General features: G+C 43.7%; 2 protein-coding genes across 6 annotated transcripts in view; one reads left to right on the forward strand and one right to left on the reverse strand.

Annotated features, from left to right (window-relative positions):
* OTOF (otoferlin) overlaps positions 1–17,346 on the forward strand; it is a 1,162,910-nt gene that overhangs the window by 1,115,635 nt on the left and 29,929 nt on the right. The window contains exons 43-45 of the mRNA XM_078649977.1: positions 3,051–3,292; positions 12,619–12,797; positions 13,771–13,871. Of these exons, the coding sequence (XP_078506103.1) occupies positions 3,051–3,292; positions 12,619–12,797; positions 13,771–13,871 (522 nt within the window). The remainder of the gene's footprint in view (positions 1–3,050; positions 3,293–12,618; positions 12,798–13,770; positions 13,872–17,346) is intronic.
* LOC144763932 (uncharacterized) overlaps positions 1–17,346 on the reverse strand; it is a 231,242-nt gene that overhangs the window by 78,761 nt on the left and 135,135 nt on the right. For all 5 annotated transcript variants that reach the window (XR_013596277.1, XR_013596278.1, XR_013596276.1 and 2 more), the window contains exon 2: positions 14,185–14,215. Coding sequence is in view for 2 of the 5 variants with exons in the window: in XM_078649979.1 (XP_078506105.1) it covers positions 14,185–14,206 (22 nt within the window). In the remaining 3 variants the exon portion in view is untranslated. The remainder of the gene's footprint in view (positions 1–14,184; positions 14,216–17,346) is intronic.

A 17,346-nucleotide genomic window follows, 5' to 3' on the forward strand; every position in this document is an offset into this window, starting at 1 on the left:
GCGGGATATTGTCTTTCCTCAACTGTTTCCTTTCCCAAGAGTGCATTGCTTTGGTATACTCAAAACAGGTGGGACCCTATGACTGAATTTACATCTACAAGTGCATACAGATTTACATTGTCAATTTGACAAAACATAGAGTATTTGGAATTACCTCAAATTTTGGTTAGTGGATATGTTCTGGGACATCTATGAATTCGCAGCTGCATATCTTACATGCTGATTATTTTTACTTGAACCAGCTTTGGAACAAATGCAGAGGTGGTGTGAACAAATGTTCACCCAGTACCTCAGATATCCACAAAGGCATCCCCAAACATGAGTCAGAATAAAACACTGCACAGTTATGTATTGCACTGAACAAGTTTTCTGTTTAATAACCTATTAGGCTAATAAAACCGATCATCTAGTGCACACTTGGTATCTATGTCATTTGTTGGTCTTTTAAGAGGGCCTCTTTCAGATATGCAGCAGCAGCTAAGCGAATATGTTGTAATGGACCCAACCCTTCGAGATTACCTGAGCAAATGCCTCTTTTGGTGTATCATATTCTAACAAACTGTATCTCTTGTGCATTAATGTTATGTAACTGTGATTTGCTGAGATGCTGTATATCCCACTATGCCTGCGGACACTCTGGAGAGGACAGACGTCATGGTGGAGTCAATACCGCCACAGACACAGCCAAAGAGGCAAATGAGCAAACCAGCTCAGTATTAATCATGGGAAATCTAGCTTGCCTAACTTTAATGTCAGAGTGATAAAGAACTGTATTCATAACTCATTGACAATAATCCATTTTAGGATGTTGTCCCTTTAATCAATGCCAGTCTTTTATTGTCAACTATTTCTACGACTCAGTAGCTATTTCTCTACAATCAGTCTTTCTGAAGGATTCTAAAACATCTCCAACAAGCATGTCCTTGCCGCACTCGCCTTGCGATTGTCAGGTGAATCCAGTTCCTCCACCCATCAGCCATGTTCTAACTTTTCAGGTTTAACATGGTGGATCCAAGCTGTAGGAGGATGCTAGCCCCCAGCCCCAGATTGCTATTAAGTTGCAGTATACCTTTCAGATATCCCAGGGTATCTTTACTGCCAACAAATATGTCAAGTCATTAGTTTCAAAATACATTCTTAAAACTCTTGAACAAGACCCAGAAAGTTAGTTCCACAACCAACCCGTCCTACTAGAGCCACAACCACACTCTAATTAAAGTATGTTGAGAAATGTCTTAATTCTTATGCTACTTAATAAATTAGTAGCATCAATTCCTTGCAATAGTAAATAGTTATTTAAATAGATCATTTACAAATGGGAAATAGTGTTGTTCTAATTGAGGTCATGTTCTTAACCTGCATGTAGACTCAGATTAGAGTAGTGTCTTATAATTTAACTAGCTTTAACAAGTGCAGACCTCGATGTGGTCAAGTCTACACTGGCCTACTCCTAGCTAAGAGTGATAATATTATATGAGAACACAGTGAGGGGGCAGGTTCATGTGAGCAAAGTGAATTTTCCTGATGAATTTAGCAACAGCTCTTTGTGAAGCAACCTCCTGTGATTGCCTGATATGTGTAACATGGTTGGCCTTCTGTCAATCAAATGCAAAACATTGTATGGGTGGCATTGGATAGTTATGTGATTTAAATGAATCCCACCTCATCAGATGCTGAATACAGTATCATTGTAGATGACAGAACTGTGGTTAATTTCTAAAACTGAGCTGAAGAGTAACATACCATGTGAAGAAAGGTCTGACTTAGATGATGAAATATTCAGATGTGGGAGTAAGAGAGCCCTTCAGAGGCAGATTTCTTCTGGGGGTCACTGTTCAAAAGCCTCTCAGCTTTCTCTGACCGAGAATCACAGTGTGATTACTGATGGCTAAACGCATATCCAAGTCTCTGTCACATTAGATAGCAAGAGTTTATTTCTGACAGAAGAAGGCACTGAGCAGCTCATAAGAATCCACGGTCCCAAGTTCCCCATGTGTAGTCCATGTCAGGATGCCTTGTGAGACCTGTAAATTTCTCTCAGCTATCAATTCAGGTTATGCTCAGACACCCAGAGTTTGCCTCTGAGAATTCCCATGCTTGCCTTAGGGGGTCTGAGGGAGTGAGACCCATTGCAGCACCTTGCAGAATCTTACAGGGAACATCTGCCACTCTCATGGGCTACTTCAGGTACATGCAGTTTCACAAGAAAGTCATACAGGATATATATTTTCCAACTACCTAAATTCCTAAGATAGTATCTGGTAAAGGGAAAAAAGGTATAAGTACAAGTTGATAGGGTTCCTCTGAGCCCTAATCTTAACATTCTTTCATTGTTTAACTATGCAAACCCCTGCCAGAACGGACTTGTCAACATGTCAGTCAGTTCTTCAACAAAACAGAAGGCAACGAGAAGTAACACTGTTAGACCTCTTTTAATTATTAATAGGCTGCCACTTTATTTAAACATATTTAAGTATGGGTGACTTCAATGATAGATGGTAGTTTATGAATGCAACAGAATGTCTATATATAGGGTGTAATTGACTATTGCACATCACTAGCAAGACAATGAAGGATTAGGATTACACCGATATTAAACACAGTGGTAATCAGTTGCTCAACTCCAAGAGCACACCATTGATGACATTGCTGTTTTACTTAGTCGTACAGTCAATCAGTGACTTCAATGTTGTTTCTTTAACACATCTTATAGAAAGTGGTGCAGTTTAAGCTTACATTAAATCAAGACAACTGCAACACCATAACTGGTTTGCAAATCTCTCTGGGTTTTTAAAAGCATTTTAAAGTTGCTAAAAAAACAGTGAGCAAGTTATTTAAATGTTTCTAGTTGCTAGAATTAATAACTTACACATTGGTAGAAGTCCATGACAGATAGAAAACTTCACAGGAGTGAATCAAAACCTCTGTAGACCAGTGACCAAGGTGCATCTTCCAGGCATCATGGGAAGTAGTGCATCTCTCTAAAAAAGCAGCTAACCTGCACCAGAGTAATTTTTTGCTTTCCTCCTGACTCCACTTTCACACTGTAGGTGGCTGAAGGGCCAGCAGGAAGACAAGCAAGACACGGACGTCCACTACCACTCACTCACCGGTGAAGGAAACTTCAACTGGAGGTTCCTATTCCCGTTTGACTACCTGATGGCCGAAGAGAAGATTGTCATCTCAAAGAAGGAGTCCATGTTCTCCTGGGATGAGACTGAATACAAAATCCCTGCACGCCTCACCCTACAAGTCTGGGATGCTGACCACTTCTCTGCAGATGACTTCCTTGGTAGGCATGTGTGTCTGTGTGTGAGAACACCAAACATATGACCATCAAAATACTGATATGGTATTCATATTAATAAATGATGTGTAGGCTCTAAACATATGTGCCACATACTAAAATCACATTTAGGGGCTCCCGAGACATAGAAGGCTCACACAATAGGGACTGGAAGAGGTGCGGAGCTCCAGGATAAATGTATGAAAATAGAATTATAAAGTGCTGTGGCAAACTCAAGGGTTAACTGATGCTAGGAAACACCATTACTATAGGACAACATCGCAGGGGTGCACTATTACTATATGGGCACGAAAAGTCACTTTTGCCCAAATTGGGATTGGTGGGGAGTAGGAATAAGGTCTGGGGTGTCTTAAAAGCCCAATCAAGAAAACAAAGGGAGTCACTGACATTGGAATTGTGAAAGGTTGCTGTCTCGACTGTTCAGCCGAATTCTTCTCATCAATGTCTGTTTGCAGCACTATTGACTGCTTGGCAATTTAGTATTTCAGCAGCGAGTGCAAAAAGAAGCAAGGATTTTATGATCAGTAGGTCAAGAAAGAGATGGGATGCAACTACCAGGGATCTTGCCTTCAGCCATCTTGAGTTACAAGACCATGAGCACTAGTTGCTTCACTTTGGTGATGGCAATGGATGCTTCTCATAGAATGGTATGAGGATGAAGGGGCAGATTTTCCTTTTTGATTTCAGACGCAGCAGGTTGGTTTTGGAGTCATAGGACTGAGATTGCTTCTTGACATCCATGCTTCAACAAAGGATAGGTTGTTTTCCTTGGCTGTCTATTAGTCCACATGCCTGGTGATGTGTTTGTAGAATCAAATCATTAGCATTGGAACAATCTAGTTATATAGTGAACCATATCACTACCAGCAATGTTTAATTGTCCGACTTGAAATTAATTCTACAGGCATCTGACCACTACCTCGACCTCTTCAATAATGTATTCCCTGTCATCAAACAGGTGGTAACTAACAATAAGGCAGCCACCTCTCCAGACCAACCCAGATCTTCACTCATCGAGCCCCATGTTTTATCCGCCCACAGCTCCACCATCATAGACAGGCCGCCTCTTTCCCCACCACGCTCCACCACACCCATCAGACCACACTATTCCATCTAAGCCACTCCTCCAGTAGATGTAGGGGCAACCCCTTCTAGCCACCCAGCGCATGCGCTCTCACTAATATCTGTAATGCCTTAGAACGACACAATGACATAGTATATCCATAACCTCCCCCCACATACTGGTCCCAAGCTTAAACCCAAATCCTCCTTGGCACATCCCTCTTCCGCTCCTACTCCACACATCAACGAGAATCAGGGAAAATAACACCTCAGAACACCATGCCCCAAACTCTGACCCCTGTTACCATACTGAGATTGAGTGTAGACTGGGTGAAATTACACAGGTACTACAACAACTCAAATCAGCCTTTCAGAAGCTAACAAGCTTCACTACTGAGCCAGCCTACAAAAGATGGCCTCTAAGATACCTGCGAGCAATAGGCGGATATGCCTTGATAATTTCTTACACCATTCTGACATGCCATTAAACTCCTACAACTCTCAGACACCCCAGCGCACAAGATGGCGATCCACTTCGTTCCACAACACCTCCTTGAGACCGGCCAAGACCAAGATCTCTCTATCAGACAAAGACATCCAAGCGATTCTCCGCACGTACAAGAATGCACACCATGACCTGCCTCATAGTCCGAATCCCATCTCAACAATTGTCTCGAACCCACATACAGAACAGACACCAAACACCAGAGAGGTAAACAAGGCCAACCTCAAACCAGTACCCATCACAGAGGAAAACCTCACTGAACATCAAACCCCACCTGAAATGCATACTCCTACATTGCAAATCGGCCTGGAAACACGCAGCAGGCACAGTAGACCTTATTCTCACCCATGACCTTGACCTAGTCCTTCTAATTGAAACATGGCTAAAGACCGACTCTGCACCAGTCCTTGACATCTTAATCCCTCCAGGCTATGACATTATTAGAGCAGACTGACGAAAAAGATCTGAAGGTGGCATAGCCTGCATACACTACATAAACCTTATGGTGAATCAGTCACAATCCATCGACCCCATGCGAATACCTAGGCATAAGCATTGCAAGCCACATCAGTCCCCTATGTAAATTACACCTGATCTACCACACTCCAGGCAACAATCTCACACTCATCGAACAAATCATGGAAATCATTTTCTCGAACATGGGGCAACACTGCCCCCAAATCTTCCTCGGTGACTTCAACCTTCATATGAATGACCATAGGAACCCCACAGTTAATAGCCTAAAAACCTTCCTACCTGACCTCAAACTTGTCCAATTCAGTGATAGCCCAACGCACATCCTAGGCGCAACACTGGATCTTGTCATTGACAGGTCAAACTCCATCATACTTGAAATGATCGTCCAATGTGACTGGAGGGACCACCACTGCATCTCCTTCCTTATCACCAAACCAACAAAGACACATAAACTCCAACTTAAGAAACCCAATCAATGGGAAAGGAACACTTGTGACATTAACCTTATCAAGTTGACAATTTACTGTCGTCACCTGATGACATGACAGATGTCCACGACCTCACAACCCACTATAACAACTCGATGACTAGCATTCTTGACACTGTCGCGCCCTATCAGTTGAAAAGGCTGTCCTCTAAAGACTCCAATCCATGGTACAATGGGAGCCTAAACAATTAAAGATGCAACCTAAGACTACGGAACAGGCTTGGATATCCTCACCGTCCCTAGTGCACCTTAAGCAACTAAGATCAAGGAGGAGCAACTACAACAAACACATTAGAATCTCAAAAGCAAATTTCTTCAAAGATCAACTAATCAATGCTAGAAATCGACCAAGAAAACCGTTCGAAATCATCAAACATCAATCCTGTCATCAACCCAACGACTCCTCATCAGGTCTCAACTCGCAACCTAACTGCAACACATTTGCATTCTACTTCCTGGAAAAATCTAAAAAGATAGAAACAAACTGCAAACAGCAAAGGAACAACTCACATTGTTATCTCCGCCTAGACCCCGCACACTGCCGGCTGTACAAACCCATAATCAACAAGGTCTAACACTCAAAAACAAAGCGTCTTGGAGCATATTCAAAAGCTTAGACTAGAAAGACATACTCAAGTTAGTAACAACAATTAAACCATCAGATCACTTCTGCGTTCCTCTTCCAGCCAACATCTTCAGCAAGATCAAAACTTATACCCCTCTGGACAAAGATAGTGAATGCATCACTACTGCAGGGAACCCTTCAAAACTGCCTAAAAACAGGACAGGTAACCCCCACTCTAAAAAACACCTACAGCAGACCACACAATCCCAGATAACAACCGTCCAGTATCCACTACTTGAGAAATGTATCGTATACACTATGCAACCAAATAGCTCAAGTTCACCTCAATGAGCAGTTCCAATCAGACTTCAGGCAGAATCATAGCACGGAAAATGTCCTTACTCACATTGTCAATGATGCACTCAGAATTCTAGATCAAAACGAATCCTGACTCATACTCCTCCTGGACCTATCATCAGCCTTTCGATACAGGCAAACATAACAGTCTCCTGGACGTACTTGTACACAGAATGGGTTTATCAGGGGCTGTCCTTAAGTGGTTCCCCTCTTTCCTAGACAACCGAACTCAAAGAATCAAGATTAACCAATCACTGTCCATGACCACGCCAGTATAGTTGGGTATTACCCAGATGATACCCAACTATACCTAAAAATATCATCTCCAGATGATATCCGTCTACTCAACACAACTTTGCAAAAAACCCACAACTGGCTGACAAAAAAACACCTCAAACTAAAGGCGCTTAAAACTGACTTTCTCTTAATTTTCCCACCACAAAGACACAGCGACATAGAAAACTGGATAAAACACTTAACAGCCTTCAACTGCACACCACACTTCATAGATTCCACAAGATCAACAAGAATCACACCATGCAGGAACACCTCAGCACAGCCACCAGAGGAGCAAACTTTCATATGAACATTATTAGAAAACTAAAACCCTTCCTCAACGATGGCGACCTAAAAACAGCCGTACAAGCTCTAGTGATACCCAGAATAGACTATGGGAATACAACCCTATGTGGGTCACCGAGATCCAGTCTGGCTCCACTAAGAGCCTCACTCAATGCGGTTGCATGACTCGTCACTGGCTCCAAAGAGATCAACTACATCACCCCTGATCTAAAGGCACTCAACTGGCTCCCTTATGAGGCATGATCACAGCTAAAAATTACTTGCATGACACACAAAGCCCTGCACTTCAACACACCAAAGTATCTAGCCAATAAACTGGAATTATCAGCAGGTAGCCGAACTTTGAGAAGCACCAACACCTTGCTATTGAAACCACAAAAAGTTCGGAAAAATAAAAGCTGCAAGCGCACCTTCTCAGGCCTAGCGCCTAGGATCTGGAACGCCCTGCCCCCTGCAATCAGAATGAACCCTTCAATTGCCTTCTTCAAAAAAGAAGTCGAACTACTTCTAATGAACACAACTCTCCCCTGATCCCAGTTCTGGAGCGAGCTGAGTACCATCCAGACTTAGCTCTCCTACCAGGATCTTTGAGGAATGAATGCTAAGCGAGAATGACTAAAGCACTCCTAAATTCCTACGGACCTACAACTTTTACTATCAACAATTACATTCTCCTGTTAGCTACTCATATCTATGTTCCTAGTTCTCACTTCTCTTTTTGTTGTAACAGTTGTAAAGCACTCTGATGCCCTCTCTGGGTCTAGTTCGCGCTAAATAAATCTGGATGAGACTGGATGGTAGCGTGGGACTTGTAGAATGCCTATTTCCACATCCCCGTCCTGCCGGCCCACAGATGTTACCTACGGTTCACAGAGGGCCACGAGTATTTTCAGTTTACTGTCCTCCCCTTTGGTCTTACCAACGCCCATCAGGTGTTCACGAAAATGATGGCGGTGGTCGTTGCTCATCTGCACAGATCAGGGGTTCCAGTCTTCCCCTATCTCGACGACTAGCTGTTGAAGGCGGGCTATCCCAGGCTGTTGTCTCCCACCTCCAGACTAGGGCCGACCTCCTGCATTCAATGGGGTTCTCCATCAATGGTCCGAAGTCACACCTGACCCCCTCTCAGAAGCTCCTCTTCATCGGAGCAGTTCTGAACTCGACGCAGTATCAAGCTTATCCTCCCAAACAGCGAGTCAGGGATATTCGAGCTATGATTCCAATCTTTCAGCCTCTATTCTGGGTTTCGTTCAGGATAACCCTCAGGCTGCTGGGGCTGATGGCCTCCTCAAACCTGCGTGTGGATCATGCCAGATGGAATATGCGGGCTCTGCAATGGGACCTGAAGTTCCCGTTGACACACATCAGGGAAATCTGTCTGATAGCGTCCAGATCTCGGAGAGCACTGCACGCCAATTGCAGTGATGGCTCACGAACCAGGATTGGGTCGGCGGCAGATCCCTCTCCCTTCCCCAACCAGAGTTCACAATGGTGACGATGCATCACTTCTGGGATGGGGCGGCCACATGGGGGAGGCGGAGATCAGAGGCCTCTGGTCTCCGGCGGAGTCCGGGCTCCACATCAACCTTCTAGAGCTTCAGGCGAAAGCATTCCTTCCCTCTGTGCAGGGAAGAGTGGTGCAGTGTTCACGGACAACACCACCGCCATGTGGTACTGCAACAAATAAGATGGGGTGGGTTGGTGGACCCTTCTGTCGCAGCAGCAGGGGACGGTCCTCCAACCAAACCTTTCCAGCCTCCACCTCCTTGCATGGATATTGAGCAGTGGCAGTTGACGTCATTTAACCTGCATCCCGAAGTCTGTGATGTAATCTTGGCAGCCTGGAGTCCCTCCACTAAAATGGTATATGCCTGCAGATGGAACAAATTTGTGGCATTGTGTACAGCAAAGGCTGTGGACCCCCTTTCCGCCCCTCTTTCTGAGGTTCTCTTGTTCCTCCTTTCTTTGGCCCAGCAGCGCTCTGCCCTGGGCACTCTAAAGGGCTACCTCTCAGCCATTTAAGCCTTCCTTAGGCTTCCTGATCAGCCTTCTCTTTTCAAGTCCCCTGTTGTAAATAGATTCCTTAAGGGCATTACTCATCTTTTTCCTCCTATTTCCTTCGTAATGCCTCAGTGGGACTTCAACTTGGTTCTAAACTACCTCATGTGCGCTCCCTTTGAGCCGCTACATACCTGTCCTCCCAGACTTCTCACTTTGAAAACTGCCTTTCTGGTGGCCATCACCTCTGCACGCAGGGTGAGTGAGCTACAAGCTCTTTCTTCGAAGCCTCCCTTTCTGGCTGTCCATCCAACCAAGGTTGTCCTTAAAACTAGACCTTCCTTTCTTCTCAAGGTGGTTACTTCTTTCCACATTGGCCAAACATCACTATGCCCTCCTTCTTTCCGCATCATTCAAAAGAGGAAGAGAGACTCCACCGTCTAGATCCAAAATGTGTGCTGTCCTTCTACTTGGATCGCACAAAACAATTCCGGGTGGACAACAAGCTGTTTGTTGGTTATGTGGGCGCTAAGAAAGGTCGGCCGTGCACAAACGGACCATCTCCATGTGGGTCGTTCTGTGCATCAAAGCTTGCTATTCTTTGGCAAAGAAGGAGCCTCCGGTGGGACTGCTCGCCCATTCCACCAGGGCAACGGCAGCTACCACTGCTTTGGGACGAGGAGTTCCCCTTAATGACATCTGTCAGGCAGCCACATGGGCAGTGCTGCACACATTTAACAAACACTACTGCCTGGAGAGCCAAGTCTAGACTGCTTCTTTGGCCGTTCTGTTCTCCTGGACTATCTGGGGCCGATTCACAGAACTAACTTAAGACAAAATCCTAAACTTACTACCATTTTTGTATTCACAGAAGGCACTTACTCATTTTGGTATTCACGGAAGGCACTTACTCATTTCGGTATTCACAGAAGTTAGGAGTCCTAACTTTAGGACTCCTAAATGCCTTCTGTGAATACCGAAAGTCTTAAAATTAGGAATTTTCTCAGTTTAGGAGTAGTAAAGTTAGGACTCCTAACTTTACTACTCCTAAACTGAGAAAAATCCTATCTGTGAATCGGGCCCTCTGTTGTGAACTTAGTTCGCAGACCAACCTCCGAGGTTGGTATTGCTGGGTTATCTATTCTAAGGTAAGGAATCTATAACTAACTGTTTCATCCAGAAGAAAAAGTTTCTCACCTTCAGTAACGATATATGTGTAAGAAACATAGGTTAGTTATAGATTCCTTACCGCCCCACCCATCCTCCCCGTTCTGCGAACTGACTTCTCGGGTTAAGGACATCCTTTCAGGGCCCTAGTTTTGTGCATCAGTGGTCAGTGTCTTGTAATGTAAATGTAAATGTAAATTGATACTTGTATAGCGCACTACTCACCCGCAAGGGTCTCAAGGCGCTTGTACGAATACCGCTGTGGAACCCATCCTGGCTTTCCCTGTGAGGTGTCCACTCCTGGGCACCCCCAAGGTGGAGGCCAGGCATCCTTAGCGTTGTGGGGGCCGTTGTGGAGATTAAGCAAGCTATTGCCCAGAGTTGCAGAGTGGGACTCCATGATTGGAATAGGCACCGAGGCGAGAATTATCAGGTCCGTGGAATTTTGAGCCCAAGACCCGCCGAGGCGGGGAATTGAACCCTGGTCCCGGGCTAGACCTCTGCATCAGGGTCTGCCGCTCTAACCATTGAGCCACACTTCTCCAAGTCCTTGCATGGCTCTGCGCTTCTGGCATGGAAGGTCGTGTACAGAACTGACATCAGCGCACGAAGGCAGCGTCTATGTAGCTACCGCGACATCACCCAGGAGACCGCGACGCCGAAAGACTAACGCGGAGTCAACCGACGGCACCTTCCGACATGCAGGGGTACTGCTGACGAAAAACTTTCCAGATCCAGTCTGACGTCTGGTGGTAATTATAAGGTAAGGAATCTATAACTAACCTATGTTTCTTACAGATATATAGTTACCGAAGGTAAGTAACTTGTTCCTTAAGTAGTGAGCAAGGCACAACTTCTAACAAAATAGCTTTCTCAAGTAGCATCAAAGTAATAAACTACCCCAGGCATGCTCTGAGCTGGTGGTAACAAATTTATCAGATGGAGAAAAATGAGCAGTGTGAATATCCCATTGATGGGCCAGGAGCTTTCCATATTAAACCAACTCTTTGTTATTTGTGCTGGCAATCAGGGCATTTGGGATTTAAATATATGCAATGCTTTTTTAGTTTTATTTACGGAAGGTGGGGTGCACAGACATAGGAGGTATGTTTCAAGAAATATAAAATGCAAGTAAATCAAAGTGAAGGTAATGCAAGAACACACCAAACATATCAAAGTATAGTAGTGGAATGATTTTCATTTAATTTGTCTTCATCTGATTTGACACACAATGATGAATCATCGAAAATTCAACATGTTTTTCATTCCCACTATGATGGGACTTCTTCAGGGCTCCAGAACACTTGGTTTGAATGTGGTGGCACAGAAATAACTATAGATGTCCTTGAGTTCTAATCCCAGGAAACAAATCGTACTCTTCTATGAAAAGAACAATATCACTAGTATACACTTTAGTTGTAGTGTACCAGATAAAGCCGGGTATACGACAATTATGGGTGTGCAGGTTATGATAGTGCTTGATAATCCTTGATAATCCACTGATCGGGTTCATGTGTCTGGTGGAGATGAAAGGGTTACATGAGCTATACGACTGCTGTTTTTTTATACTGGTCTGTGTGTTTTTTTATTTTGAATGGTGGGATACACTGCACAGGGCTACAGCAGGTGGCTTTCAGGATAAGACCACGGGCGGGATCCAACTTCTTTGAATTGAGAATCCATTACGCGCTTTCACAATAATAGTTAAGGGGCAGCCGTACAGTTACATCAGTGACGTGACAATAATAATTTAGTATAAGAGACCCTAAAATGGCCATTTTCCATTTATGGGAAGCACTTCAGCCAGTAAAATGCTACATTGCCTGGCTAAAAATCTTTGCAACTATACAGGTAGGGAAATGCACCACAGGGTACTGTATGTTGTCCCAAGGGCCAAGACTGTGACTGAATGTGTCTTAGTATGTAGTAGTGGTAGTTTGTTTATTATGTTTTTTAGCAGTCCAAGGTACTCATATCAGCAATAATCTAGACAAGAAAGCACAATAGCACTCAGTAGTTGGCTCTGGGAGTCTGACAGCACATATGACTTCCTATCTGATTTAGATCGGGTCATGAAGCTACTAAAATGTACTTTGTTTCTGTTTTAACAGGTGCGATTGAACTGGACTTGAACCGGTTCCCTCGTGGTGCAAAAACAGCGAAACAGTGCAGCATCGACATGCTAACGAGTGAAGTGGAACTGCCAACGGTCTCCATCTTCAAGCAGAAGAGGGTGAAGGGCTGGTGGCCTTTTGTGGCCAGGAATGAGAATGATGAACTGGAGCTCACGGTAAGAACGTGTGATCTTGGAGGTGGCCGCTGTCATCACCCTTAAGGACGTTAAGAAGGAGATGATTAGAATTTTAGGGCCTGCCTGTATTTATTGTCATTTTATGATTTTCACTTCAGCAACACTAAATTGTATGATAACAGATATTTCTGAAAGATTAATCTGAAATAAATAAATACAGAAGAAATTGAACAACATTGAGGAAAATGTTGAACCCAACTAAGCGAAATGTACCTCATTCATGCTCTAACAATTGGACAGGGACTTGTAAGGTATGGTATCCATGCCAAACACTGGCAGGAAAAACTTCACTCCCTTCAACTACAGAAGCTCTATGTACAATGGGTGTTGGATAGAGGAAGGGGCTAGCAACAAGCCGTCAGCTTTACCTCCCATTACCAGCAGCAGCTGAATAAAACTGGAACTGCTGCAGCATGGTTGTGGATTCAAGGGCGGGTATGGCATGGACCTGGTAAAGGAGTTAGTAAGTTTGTAGACACTCACCTAAAAGAGATATGAAGAATGTTGAGTAAAATGGTTTCAAGTTATGCAAACCAGATTAGACACAGCACCCCTGCTTCTAAGAAGGAAATAACCATGTAGAAGGAGGGCTTCTGCAAGTGTACTGTAGTGCACTCAACAGCACCAGTAAAGATGTAGAGGGAAGGCAGAAGAGCCCCAAGCTAGGGCAGAAGAAATCAAACATTTTATATAAATATAAGGACAAGCTGTGTAGAAAATGCAAGAAATGTCCCTTAAGATGATAATGGCAAGAAGTATCACATTATTAAATTCTGGACCTGGAGGGAAGAATGAAAATCTTATAATCTGACAAGGCAGCTGTTTGAGACCAATAAATGCTCATCATAGTCACTGTAGCTGCTCATACACTATATTTCTCCGAAGTAGAATGAATTGACTGTTTATATCAAGGGAACTGTGTAAAAAAAATATATTGTTTTCTCTCCTGCAGGGTAAAGTGGAGGCCGAACTCCACCTGCTCACTGCAGAAGAAGCAGAGAAATGTCCTGCAGGGCTCGGGAGGAATGAACCAGATCCATTGGAGAAGCCAAAGTAAGTATCTCTCCTGTTTCACCCAGCACTGCCCTATCCATGCTGAAAAAGTAGAGATGAAGGATGCAGCAGCCCATCCAAGCCACTAAGTATAGCAGTCCACTGAGGACTTAAAACACAGAAGCCTCTGGCAGAGGGGCCTGCCACCATGGAGGCTACACAGGTTGGCAGTGACAGGTAGGGATGCCTTTTGGGGTCTTATTATCACCTCATTTGTGACACGCTTACAACACAACAAATGGATAACATGGGGACTAGGCCACTAACCCCAGGAGGAGGGAGGAAGTCAGTGACATTCATTCGCATTACTCACCTGTCTTCTGTCTATTCTCCATCTTATGTCCCTAAAACAAACCAAAAGATAACATGGATGTTGTCCCTTTACCAGTCAAATGGAAAGCTAGAAACTGGTATGACAATCTACAAGGAAACGTATACACACACAACCCCTCCACACACACACACACACACATCTAACCACTCAAACACAACCCTAAGGAACCTGTCAAGGAACCCAAATGATTAGTATCACTGCAAACTCTTTGACTGAATATCATGCATGACTTTGAGAAGCATTATAAAAGTGTAGGCGGGTTGGGACACTTACTTAATTTGCATTGGAAAGTAGTGATCTTACAGACTGTAAGCTTTCTTGTAGACCTGAGGGTAACATTCAGTATACTAGGAAATAATGAACTGTACATCCAAGGATTGGAAGAGGCGTGATGTCACACTCACCTCTATGCCGGCTCGTGAGGATGAACCAAATGCTATTATTTAGTTAAATATTGCCTGGCAGCGAATATCTTCATGCACAGCATGTTTAGAGGAGCATGTAACTTCAAGTGCCTGCTTATTTATCCACTTAGGGTCTGGCTCCTGATAACTGAGCTATTCCACCTCCAGGCAAGCCAATTCATCTGCTAGTGAATGAAGAATGAGGCAAGAAAGGGAGCAAGACTTACAAGGCTTAGTAAATGGAAAAGATAAAATAATGGTTGCACTCTAGACAAATGCAATAGAAGCATGTATTTTCTCCTCTGACAGCAACATAAAGGAAAGGTTGCACAATGGGCCATAACTTCTGTCCAAATAAGATGCACAAAGAACCGTGGCTTCATAAAGTAATCACATTTCGATAAATTGCCATCCACTAGGATTTCCATTGGGCACATTTGTGTAGCAGTTAATAAACTATGTCACTATACACAAGAAATCTAATAATCACTCTCTAGAGACATACATTCAACAATGGCACAAATGTCAATATCTGAAGCATTAAAACGTTAAAAAAATCTACTTATGCATATAACAAAAGGGCCGTCCCTATAAAGGAAAAAGGAGCAAGCATGCTAGAACTAGCTGAACAGAATGCAGGCAGAAAGGCCTGTAGAAATAGTCTGTGTGTCGAAGTACACTATCAAATGCCGACTGAGATAAAATCCTTGTGTCAATCAAACGTTAACAGCACCTTGGTACTTGGACTGCAATGGCATCATCATACCATAAACTGATTAAAACAACTAAATAAATCCTACTTCAACACAAAAATTGAAGAGGCCAACCAGGACCCCAAAACTATCTTCAACATATCGAAAATGTTTCTGCAGCCTAATACATTTGAAGAGAGATCCCTCCCTCCCAGGCCCTACGTGACCGGATCTCAACCATCTACAAGGAAAAGATTCAGGACATCTAACAGGGATTTACTTTTACCCCCATGGCTGACCCCTTAAGTGGCCCAGTTTTAAGTACCCCCAACAATGGGACCATGGCCTGTCTGACCGCATTTGAAGATATATCCCCATCACTATCACGGCAAACTATACTTTCTTGTAAATCAGGCTAAACCCATGTGGACCCTTGTCCACCAGCCATCCTTCTGAGACTATTGACATAGTAAATCCATTCATCAACCAAATCTTATTACCTACTTAGCTACAGCTGACGTTCTCTCAGCCTGGAAACTGACTTTTGTAAAAAAAAAAAGCCTCCAGCAGATCCCACCACTTTGTCCAATCTCAGGCCTATCTCCCTAATGCCAGTACTAGCCTACATCCTGGGGAATATTGTGAATCAGCAACCTATCTCCTTTCTTGCAAGCTCCAACTCTTTTCACGCACTCCAGTCTGGTTTCAGACCTAAACACTCCACTGAATCAGCCTGCTTGTGGTCTCTGAGACCATTAAACTGACCCTGGACGCTGGGAATGATGCAGTATTAAAGGTGGTGGACCTTTCTGCAGCGTTCTATACCATCGCACACAATATTCTCCTCCAACAAATCTCTAAGACATAGGGGTCTCCCACATAGCCCTATCATGGATTAGATCCTTTCTAGCTAACAGGAGACAAATTGTTGTCCTAAGAGAATTCTCTTCCAACGAAAAACTGATCACTGGGGGTGTACCACAGGGATCATCCCTCAGCCCTGCTCGTTTCAATATCTATATTGCCCTTCTTATATCTCTGATTGATTCCTATGAAATCGCAACCACCTCTTACACGGACGACACCCAGTTGATCCTCTCCCTCCAGATAAGGGGGTTACTGGTCCTGAATTGAATTTCCAAAAGTGTCTCTTTTCATTGAAGCAAAAAAATGAGCTTAATAGAAAACAGAAATTCTTCTTTTGGGAAAATCCAGTCTTTTTTCTCCCACATGCTGATGGCCAAACTCAGTCCTCTATCCACCAGACACAGGTTACAGTATCAAAGATTTTGGGGGCAATTTCAATACCGAACTATCTTTTCAACCTCAAGTGGCAGCGGTAGCAGGCATGTGTTTTAATCTGATTTAATCTCTCAAAATGTTTTTCATTTCCTTCTCTTCACTGCCAGGAAAACCGTAGCATTTGCCCTCATTACGTCAAAACCGACTACCGCAACAGCCTTAATGCGGCTGTGCAAAACAGCTAATTTACAAACTTCAGATGGTCCAACAACCAGCAACCAGAGTGGTGCTATAGCTCCTTATCATAGCTCTGCCTCAGCCACATTAAAAATACTCTATTGGCTACCAATACATAAAATAATCTTGTTTGAGACCCTGTTTCTAGCCTTTAGAGCATTCAAGGCTATGGGCCCTAAATACCTTTCAGCCAGATTCAGTCATCATTGAGATCCTCGTGTGCAAATCTGCTGAAGCCCCTGTGGTTCAGATTAAAAACTCGAGGTGGAAAATCCTTTATGGTGATAGACACCAAAGCTTGCAACCAATTGCCAACATACCTCAGTTTTATAGACACTGAAGAGGCTTTTAAAAAGACCCTGAAGACCTGGCTTTTCCAAGGCCCCAACGTACTTGGTCATGCCCTCATTAAAATTGATCACTTCAGGCCTATGACAAGGTTTCACAGTGCTGCTTAGTACAGCAACAGGATGCTCATTTATGAGTGGTAGTGCGCTTTATAAATAACCCATTCATTCATCACTATGCAGGTGAGATACGCTGAGGACTTTGTCTGCAGTGGGGTT

Source organism: Lissotriton helveticus, chromosome 6, assembly GCF_964261635.1.
Source record: "Lissotriton helveticus chromosome 6, aLisHel1.1, whole genome shotgun sequence".
Lineage (NCBI taxonomy): Eukaryota > Metazoa > Chordata > Amphibia > Caudata > Salamandridae > Lissotriton > Lissotriton helveticus.